Source organism: Triticum urartu, chromosome 2 (assembly GCF_003073215.2).
Source record: "Triticum urartu cultivar G1812 chromosome 2, Tu2.1, whole genome shotgun sequence".
Lineage (NCBI taxonomy): Eukaryota > Viridiplantae > Streptophyta > Magnoliopsida > Poales > Poaceae > Triticum > Triticum urartu.
The window spans coordinates 630,239,726-630,249,717 of record NC_053023.1 but is presented as its reverse complement, the minus strand read 5'-3'; the positions used below and the strand labels follow the sequence as shown (position 1 = coordinate 630,249,717).

The 9,992-nt window shown below is 43.2% G+C and overlaps 1 protein-coding gene across 1 annotated transcript; it reads right to left on the bottom strand.

Annotated features, from left to right (window-relative positions):
* Positions 1-5,474: 5,474 nt before the first annotated feature.
* On the bottom strand, positions 5,475-8,140 carry LOC125537588 (cytochrome P450 87A3-like). The gene is made up of 9 exons (XM_048700910.1): positions 7,932-8,140; positions 7,511-7,835; positions 7,273-7,419; positions 6,637-6,909; positions 6,458-6,559; positions 6,288-6,366; positions 6,058-6,164; positions 5,801-5,931; positions 5,475-5,700 (listed from the first exon to the last, which is right to left on the bottom strand). Exons 1-9 carry the CDS (start codon positions 8,138-8,140, stop codon positions 5,610-5,612), a joined length of 1,464 nt encoding a protein of 487 aa, XP_048556867.1. The 3' UTR covers positions 5,475-5,609.
* Positions 8,141-9,992: the final 1,852 nt, after the last annotated feature.

The window sequence follows — 9,992 nt, the reverse complement described above, 5'->3', positions numbered from 1 at the left end:
TGTCAATGTTTTTCCCTTCAAAGATAAAGTGCATACCGGGATGTTTGGTTCCATCTCCTGCATAAGGATAAGCTAGCAATTGTTCTATCATACCCGAAGAAATTTCAAAACCAATATTTTAAGTAGGTGCAGTAGGTTGAGGGGCAACTAATTGTGCTTCCCATCGAGGTGAAGATACCCCGAACAAACCCCTCAAACAATGGTATACCATAGTAGAAAGTGACAATAAATTTCAGCACTTAGTAATAATTTTTCCTTACCAATTTCCACTCCCCGGCAACGGCACCAGAAAAGAGTCTTGATGACCCACAAGTAAGAGTTTTGAATCCAACGATGAGTAGAAGGAAATGACAAGTGGTTTTCAGCAAGGTATTTTCTGCAAGCACTGAAATAGTCGGTAACATGTAGTTTGATAGCAAGATAATTTGTAACGGACAAGTAACGGTAACGGTAAATAAAATGCAGCAAGGTAGCCCAATCCTTTTGTGGCAAAGGACATTCAAAAACGGTCTCTTATAATAAGCAAAGCGTTCTTGAGGGTACATGGGAATTTCATCTAGTCATTTTCATCATGTTGGTTTGATTCGTGTTCGCTACTATGATAATTTGATACATAGGTGGACCGGCGCTTGGGTGTTGTTCTTACTTGAACAAACCTCCTACTTATGATTAACCCCCTCGCAAGAATCCGCAATTACGAGAAAAATATTAAGATAAAATCTAACCATAACATTAAACATTTGGATCCAAAATCTGTCCCTTACGAAGTAGCGCATAAACTAGGGTTTAAGCTTCTGTCACTCTAGCAACCCATCATCTAATAACTACTCCACAATGCATTCCCTTAGGCCCAAATATGGTGAAGTGCCATGTAGTCGACATTCACATGACACCACTAAGTGAATCACAACTTACATATCATCAAAATATCGAGCACACATCAAGTTCACATGATTACTTGCAACATGACTTCTCCCGTGGCCTCAAGAACAAAAGTAACTACTCACAAATGATAATCATGCTCAAGATCATAGGGGTATTAAATAGCATAATGGATCTGAACATATAATCTTCCACCAAATAAACCATATAGTAATCAACTACAAGATGTAATCAACACTACTAGTCACCCACAGGTACCAATCTGAGGTTCCGGTACAAAGATTGAACACAAGAGATAAACTAGGGTTTGAGAGGAGATGGTGTTGTTGAATATGTTGATGAAGATTGCCCTCCCAAAGATGAGAGGGTTGTTGGTGATGACGATGGCTTTTGATTTCCCCCTCTGGGAGGGAAGTTCCCCCGGCGGAATCATTCCGCTGGAGGGCAAAAGTGCTCCTGCCCAAGTTCCGCCTCGAGATGGCGGCTCTCCATCCCAAAAGTCCTCTCCTTTTTTCTTTCTAGGTAAAAATGACCTATATACCAGAAGATGGGCACCGGAGGTGGGCAGGGTTGAGCACAACCCACTAGGGCGCGCCTGGGGGGCCTGGCGCGCCTTGGTATCTTGTGCTCACCAGGTGGCCCCCCTCCGGTAGTTATTTGCTCCATTATTTTTCTTATATTCCAAAATAATTTTCCTTAAATTTTCAGATCATTTGGAGATGTGCAGAATAGGTGCCCTGACATAGCTTTTTCAGGCCCAAAATTCCAGCTGTCGGTATTCTCCCTCTTTGTGTGAACCTTGCATATTATGAGAGAAAATACATTAGAATTACTCCATGAAGCATTATTATGCATCAAAACATTATAAATAACAGTAGAAAAACATGATGCAAAATGGGCGTATCATTCATTGGAAAGTTTGACAGGGGACTAGATAGCTCGAGAGTGGAATTTGTTCCTCCGACAATGGAGAGATAGTCTTAGGGGCTAGGGCACTCTCGGTGTGATGGCATCCAACATTGTCTGCCCAAACATAGGTGACTACGTCACGGGGATGCCAGAACACAATAATGAGAAAGAAGAACATAACCGGTAATGAGGATTTTGGTATAGTGAGCAAGGTGATGACTCAGGAGGATACTGATGCATCCCGGGTTTGTGAAGTATCCCGAAACAAAGGGAACATCACATGATAACCATAGGTTCACTCGGATATCATTATCGTTCTCATAAGGATCAATATGGGCGTCCACGGTCCCACTGACAGTCACTGAACGAATGGTTTCGTACATGTCTATGAATTACTGAACCTACGGGGTCACAAGTTTAAGGCAATCATGATCTACTAAGTATTAGTAGGATGGGTGTCATGAGAATATATTTGTGGAATTTTTTTCATGAATATTCAAAATAGTTTCGAGGGGATCTGGAAGCGTTTGAGGGTCACCAGAAGGGTTTCGATGAATATTGGGCTGTAGGATCGAGAAGAGGGGTCTAGAGGGGGGGTGATTAGACCCTTAATAAGTAAAAGTAGTAGTTTTTAAGATTCTTCAAGTTAAGGTTGAGTTTAGCACATGTTAAAGGGCACGCAATATATTTTACACAAGCATAGCAAGAGTATCAGCGGAAAGGGTAAAGCATGCAAGTGCAAGATGTAAAAGAGAAGGGAATTGGAATGAGCAAACGCAATGGAGACACAGAGATTTTTGGCGTGGTACTATCATACGTCCACGCTTATGGATACTTCAACCCACGGAGGGTAACGGCTACGCGAGTCCACGGAGGGCTCCACCCACGAAGGGTCCATGAAGAAGCAACCTTGTCTATTCCACCATGGCTTACGTCCACGAAGGACTAGCCTCACTCGGGTAGATCTTCACGAAGTAGGCGATCTCCTTGCCCTTACAAACTCATTGGTTCAACTCCACATGATCTTGGAGGCTCCCAAGTGACACCTAACCAATCTAGGAGACACCACTCTCCAAAAGGTAATAGATGTTGTGTTGGTGATGAACTCCTTTATCTTGTGCTTCAAATGATAGTCTCCTCAACACTCAATCTCTCTCTCACGGATTTGGCTTGGGGTAGGAGAAGGATTGGAGTGGAAAGAAACTTGAAGAGGCTAGAAATCAAGGTTCAAATGGTAGGAATGGAATCTCTTGATCTCAACACATGAGTAGGTGGTTCTCTCTCAAAAAGTGAATGGTGGAGGTTGTGGTTCGTTCTAATGACTCTCTTTCTGAGTAAGAGGGGGTGGATGGGGTATAAATAGCCTCCACATGAAATCCAACCATTACACACTTTTGACCAAACTCGGTGGCACCGACTGAAATTCTCAGTGAGACCGACCCGTGCAAAAGATATGAAGGTTGGGGGTCTCGATGGGACCGACTAGATCATCTCAGTGAGACCGAAGTGCACTGGCAAAGGCTGAACCGCGTTTCGGTAATTCCGATCAGTTTCACTCGGTGAATCCGAGAGGAAGTGATTTCATCACAAAAACTTGGTCAGGCCATCTGGTGGGACCAAGAGCCATTTCGGTCAGACCAAAAAGCTAGGGTTTTGGCTGTGGTAGTAGTAGGATCATCTCGGTGGGTCCGGAATGGAATATATCGGTGGGGCCGAAATGATGAATTAGGGTTTTGGATAGATGTGGTTTGGGAAAGTGATTGAGGGTTTTTTGAGCAATATCACCGAGTACTTGAGCAACAACCTCATCACCAATACCTCATACCCTTTTAATAGTATTGGCTTTTCCAAGGGACTCAATGTGATCTTGGATCACTAAACCAAAAATATAGAGTCTTGGGGTAGCCAAAAAAATCTTCACATTTTGAGTGGGTTCCAAATCCTATTGTCCTTGCCATGCCACCATTGGACTTATTTGAAATATTCTAGGCAGAACTGTTAGTCCAATAATATGTATGTTGACATTGATTGCCAAAACACCCAAGGGAGCAAATGTGCCTTATAGGGGGGCAAATTGTACTTGGGGAGGAGTCTTACTCCTCCCCAATGGCCGGCACCCCAAGGAGGGTCTTTCCCTCCTTGGTGGCTGCCCCCTCCTCCTCCTCCATTCTATATATACTAGGGTTTTTTGCTCTATTGTATATACAAGTTTTGGAGCCTCCTCTAGTTCTTCTAGTTCTAGTTGGTCCTAATTGACTAATTAGAGCTAGGCTAATCCTCTTGTCCACATAATTAGAATCCCCGTATGGTTCTAGTCTTCTCCCTCTAATTCTCCAGCGATGATTAGCTTTGGACGGCGAAGCGCTGCCGGATCGTGAAGGTTGCATACTTGCAACCAAGTAGAGAGGCCGTGTTTTGGGTCTTCAATTCAAGGGACTGTTCATGGTTGGTACGAGGGATCGTTCATCAACGGTTCGAGGGACTCCAAGTACGTTCTACACTGACAAGTCCTTCTTCTGCTGCAACTCGGTGTCGGTAATGATCGTGATCCCAACCTGTTATGCATCTTCATATTGATCTTGGGTGATCGTAGGCGCGAAAATTTTATTTTCTACTATGTTTCCCAATAGGCACTACTCCCCCCCCCCAAGCTTCACTTTTCGTTGCGCACAGACGGCTGGTGAGCTTTCTTGGACATGGGGGAGACATGTCATGGGGAACGGGTACCCCCATGGCCGGCGATCATTTATACTAGGTTAACTAAAAAAGCCTAGTCCAGTATTGTTTAGTTAAAATATGTTTAAAATGTAATGAATTTGGTATCAGGTTTGCATGAAATTCATCTATTTAATTCAATTTAGCTTTGAAATGTATGTGGGCTTGGTTGGATGGCCGGCTCTATCACGCTTCACGGACGTGTCTGCGGACGGATACCGTGTCCATTTTAGGGGTCCGTGATGCTCTTAGCATGAAAATGAGGTGTGTGCTTACGCGGAGGGGGAAGAGATATCCCAAATATTTAAAGGCGCTCGTGTTCTCCATGGGATGGGAGTGTTTCGGGTGTTGCTAATTGAATCTCTTTACTTGGATGTAATATTTTTGGACAGTGTTCAAACTGTCAAGTTTTCTCCCCCATCACGGACACCCAAATCGGGCCATCAAAATGAGTTTTGTGATAATAGGTCAATCTAAATTTCTTGTTTCCTTTTGCTTGTGAGCTGCCTTTTCATTATAGAAGAAAGCAATGAAAGATGTGAAACTTTCTTTTAGCAAACGAAGAAAGGGTACAAATGTATCATGGTTTGATAAAATATAGAGCTTCGGAGTTTATAGATTTCAACCATTTTAATAAAACACGAGGGGAGAAACTTACTAGGCCGCCTATTTTGTACTCCCTTCGTTTCTAGATAAAAGTTTTTTAAAATATTTTAATATGGACTACATACGGATGTATATAGACGTATTTTAGTATGTAGATTTACTCATTTTGCTTCATATGTTGTTTATATTGAATCTCTAAAAAGACTTGTATTTAGGAACGGAGGTAGTAGTACTAATCTATCCATGCAACTGCGCCACCTCAGCAAAGCATGCATATAGGTCATAAGTTAAGCTGACTTGTCGTCTTTGTTACTTATTATATAGATTAGGCTAAGCTTGAAAATCTCTGAAGATGTATTTTTACTTAACTGCAGAAAAATGACAGAGTAGAAATACTTCTGCACAACTGTTATTTCATCAAACAACATGCTAGAACAATTGTACACGTGTGATATAAGCTTTTCCTACTGCTAGCATGACTTGAAAGCAGGTGTTGATTAGTCTCTCTGTCTAATCTGAATGAGGTAACCATCAGGAAATTCCAGCCCTGGACACCGGACTATCTTGCCTCCACCTAGTTGTATCCACCTGAAATACGTTGGAGCAAATGATGACAAAGAAATGGAGGATATGAACAATTACAAAATTTTGGGCTCCAAGTGGATTCATTAGAAAACAATGGAGGCACCTATATTTGGTGACAAGAAAGTGAAGGAAAATGGCCATTTGTAGCTTGCTGAAGTCTGCTCCAACACAGGACCGGAGACCTCCTCCGAAAGCCATGAAGTGTCTTGACCCACGGTTTGCCTCTAGTTTATCCTGTGTGCATGTGGCGCCCTAGTTAAGTAAATTACCACAGTTGTCCTAGATAAAGTGTACTATGTGCATACATAGGGTTGAGCTGTTTGATCTTGCATGAGTTGGGCATTGAGGTCCAGTACAAACCTTAAACCTTGAAGGATTGAAGGTGAGGGGGTCAGGGTAAATATCTGGATTCAGGTGCACCGCGAGAGGGCAGACCATCACTCCCCATCCAGCTGGAATTGTGTAGCCTGTCGCCAATAATTGTCATTTGAGAGATACTACTAGCTACTGTCTCTTCTGTTTTCGCAGGATGCATGATTTAGATCGTAACATCGGGACACAATGTTTTGTTTTTTTGTATGCATGATTACCTCTGAACTGTACATCTTTCAGTGTCTTTCTGAAGATGCCAGGCGCAATGTTGGCCAGTCGGACCGTCTCGTTTATCACCTGTAGAAGATGATGCATGTGCGTCTGATTATGGCAGCATAAACGTACTATTATTAGTACGGCTAAAGGTATGCGTTTCATGGATTATGACCTGGGATGTGAATGTCATGGATTTGTACTCTTTCCATGTAAGTCTGTCGCCATCAGTCTCACCGCCTGCCTCACGCTCGTTCAGAATCGTTTCATGCTCCACCTATACACCCAAGCCAAATCACAAAGATTTAGAAGTTGCTCAGCTCAGCATGCACGTAAAGATCATACAGGACTCACCGTGAGTTCCTCCAGGACGCGAGGGTTGTCGGTGAGGAGCTTGACGGCCAGGGTGATGGCCAGCGACGTGGTGTGGAAGCTGGCGAAGAGGAGCACAAACAGGAGGTCCAGCGCCATTCCCTCCGTCAGGACCGGCTTCTCCTTGGTGATCTCCTGGACGACGTAGTCCAGGAAGTCGCCGTGGCACCGTGCTTCCCCTCCTCCGGCCGCCTCAGCTGATCTCGTCCTCTCCTCCAACACCTGCTGCAGCACCTCCATTACACTCATCCGTCCCTGAAAGTTACTCATAGTCAGTTAAGGGCATATACAATGGTTGATAAGACAGTCTTATCTTAAGTCTTGCATGCAATTTAGAGATGACAAAAAAGTATGTTTACAATGGGTTATATCTTAGCCTTATCTTTAATAACTAGTAATTCCTTAAAACATGGTGAGAATTGTGCTAAGAGATCATCTCTTATCTTATCTTAAATAAGAGAAGACAAGTCTTTTCTTATGAGTTTTATCTCCTCCATCTCATCATTTATCCTACGTGGCACTTCTAAGATAGCACTATTGTACATGCCCTGATGACCCTAGTGCATGCATGGCTGAACAGCCTTCACTACTGACCGACTTAGTGTTCGCGTTGATCACCTGCATGCATGCGTAGTAGGCTGTTCCTGGCAGGTAGAGCGGGAAGGAGATGAGCCCTCGAACGAAGTCGAAGAAGCTCTTCCGTAGAACCTTGGACCTCGACGGCTCCAGGCCGAGCAGCTTGCTCGCCGAAAGTTCAAACACCATCTGCAATCAAACACCGTACGCGAGGTAGCAGCATAACCTGAACAGTGAATACCACGTGTAATAATCCAGAGCGTCACAAGACTAGGCTTACGGTGGAGACGGCTTCTTTGAGGTCGACGGCCGGCAGGGTGGACCAGGTGTAGAGCGAGCTGCAGACGGCGCGCTGGACGTCGCGGAGGATGGACTCCTTGAGGCTCTCCGGGCCGAAGAACCTGAGCACCATGTTCTTGAGGTACTTGAACATGGTGCCCTTCTGCTCCCCGACGTTGTCGCGGCCGAGGATCTCCACGAACGAGTCCGGGTACCAGCTCTGGAACAGCTCCCCCTCCTGCTGGAACACCATGTGGTTCAGCTCCTCGTCCGCCGACACCACCACCGGGTGCCCCACCACGCTCGTCTTGAAGATCGGGCCGTACCTATACAAAATCTCGCACCAAAGCCTATATGAGAAACTGGCCCATGTAATTCGCTTGGGCCTCGCCACTCGTCGGGGATGAAAAAAGTATGCGTACCTCGTGAGCCTGTCTCGGATGAAGCGAGGGACGTCCAAGGAGGCGTCCGGGGAGAAGAACTGGAACGTCTCGCCGACGAGCGGGAGGCCCATGGACCCCGGCGGGAGCCGGCCGTTGCACCGAGGGTTCCTCCACCGGTGCACGCTGTACAGCAGGAGGAGCGGCAGCGCCACCGCGGCAAAGGCCGAGAGCCCCGCCAAGGCGTCCATCCTTCTATCTAACTAGGTTGGAAACGCATGTGGTTTCTACATGTCTCGTGTGATCAATCGAAAGCCAGCCAGGCGCATCGGGTAACGAGTAGAAACGGTCAATCTGTATGTAAAGAGCAGCGGGCGCGATTCTGGGCGTGCTTTGGGTGAGCCATCGTCAAACGTAAAGGTTGTGAGGAGAACAGTGGTTGCCTGACTCGTTGGGGTTGGTGTGGCAATGCTGTGGTCTCTCTGAATTACACTACTACTGTACTCTTTCTTATTGGGCCGTTCATTCATGCGTCGCTCTCTTTGGGCTGCCATGGGCTGGCAAATATTGCACTTATTGTTTTTTAGGGAATAATATTGCAGTTACTGTTCGTCTACATTTTCCTTTTCAGTATAAATATTAGAAGAAAAAATAGAAGTTTTATAAAATCATTTTAATGGTAAGAAAAATTCCCATAAGCTGCAAAAATAATGTTTCACCTATTTTGCACACATTTCAAGAAAAAGGTTTATGTATACTTAAAAAATGTTTTACAAAAGATATAAATTAGTTTGATGATAAGAAAAAAAACCTTCAAGTGCTGCAAAATAATATTCACATGTATGAAAATAAATGTTCATGTATATTGTAAACAATGGTCTTGTATGTGAGATGAAATGTCCATATATCTTAAAGAGAAGTTCATGTTTAAAAAATAGTCCACATGTTATAAAAGAAGTGTTCGACCTAAAAAAAGAGTATCCCACAAAAATTATTCATGTGCTTACCTAAAAAGGTAAAAATGATTGGACATTGGCAAAAACAAACACAAATAAGGTGAAATAATATAATTTTATTTAGAATAGAAAAAAATAATGATTTAGAATTAACAAAATAAACACAACAAATGTAAAACAGAAAAGTGAAAGAGAAAGAAGAAAAGGAAAGGAAAGAAATTAGAAATAAAAATGGAAGACAAGATACTCTCTACTACTAAAGGGGGTGGCAGGTTTGTCTCACCTCCGCCCCCAGTTTTTTCCTCCCCACCCCCCTCCCTATTTGGTTTTCCGCTGATTTTTCTTTTTGGTAGTCTTAACCGATGCCACACAAAACAAAATATAAACCTACATAAATGAAGTAAATAGAAATAATCTAAAGTAAATCAATAATTTCCCAAAACCATGTCCTGCAATAATTAAATAGCTTAAAACAAATTTTGCCAAAATCAAAACTTGTCTTGCCTTCCTCTGCCCATGCCCAAATCAAATCAAATCTTACCAAAACCTCAACTAAATCAAAACTTTATTTGCCTTGCCATACTCATACTCAAATAAAATTTAATCTATAATATAGTGGGTCTAAGGAATATGTCGGATAAGATTGACGTTAAACCATTAGAATAGCCGAATTTGCATGCCCATTCAACGACGGATAATTAGCTAGTCTCTACTATTAAATGAGAGTAAGTAGGTTCGCCTCACCTCCCACCATTCCTTTATGGCTGATTTTTCTCCCTTCCACTAAAGACCAAACCGATTTGCTCAACCCTTCCTGTTGGTTTTTGTCTGTCAACTACCTTGGTTCATCCCCTCCACGCCTTCTAGTTTGGAATAATCTAAATCAAATCGGGCTTTCCTTTCCTTCTCCTACTAAAAATCATGTTCTACATTAACTCAATCAGATCTTGCTAAAAAATCATATCTTAACTAAATCAAATCTTAATAATTAATCAAAAATAGTGTTGCCTTCCCCTACCCCTACCCAAATCATATCGAATCTTATCATAAATTCAACTATATCTAAACTTTTATTGAATTCCCCTACCCCTAGTCTTACCAATAGCTAGAATATGGCGTGCATGAGCCATAGAGTATAAGACACAAT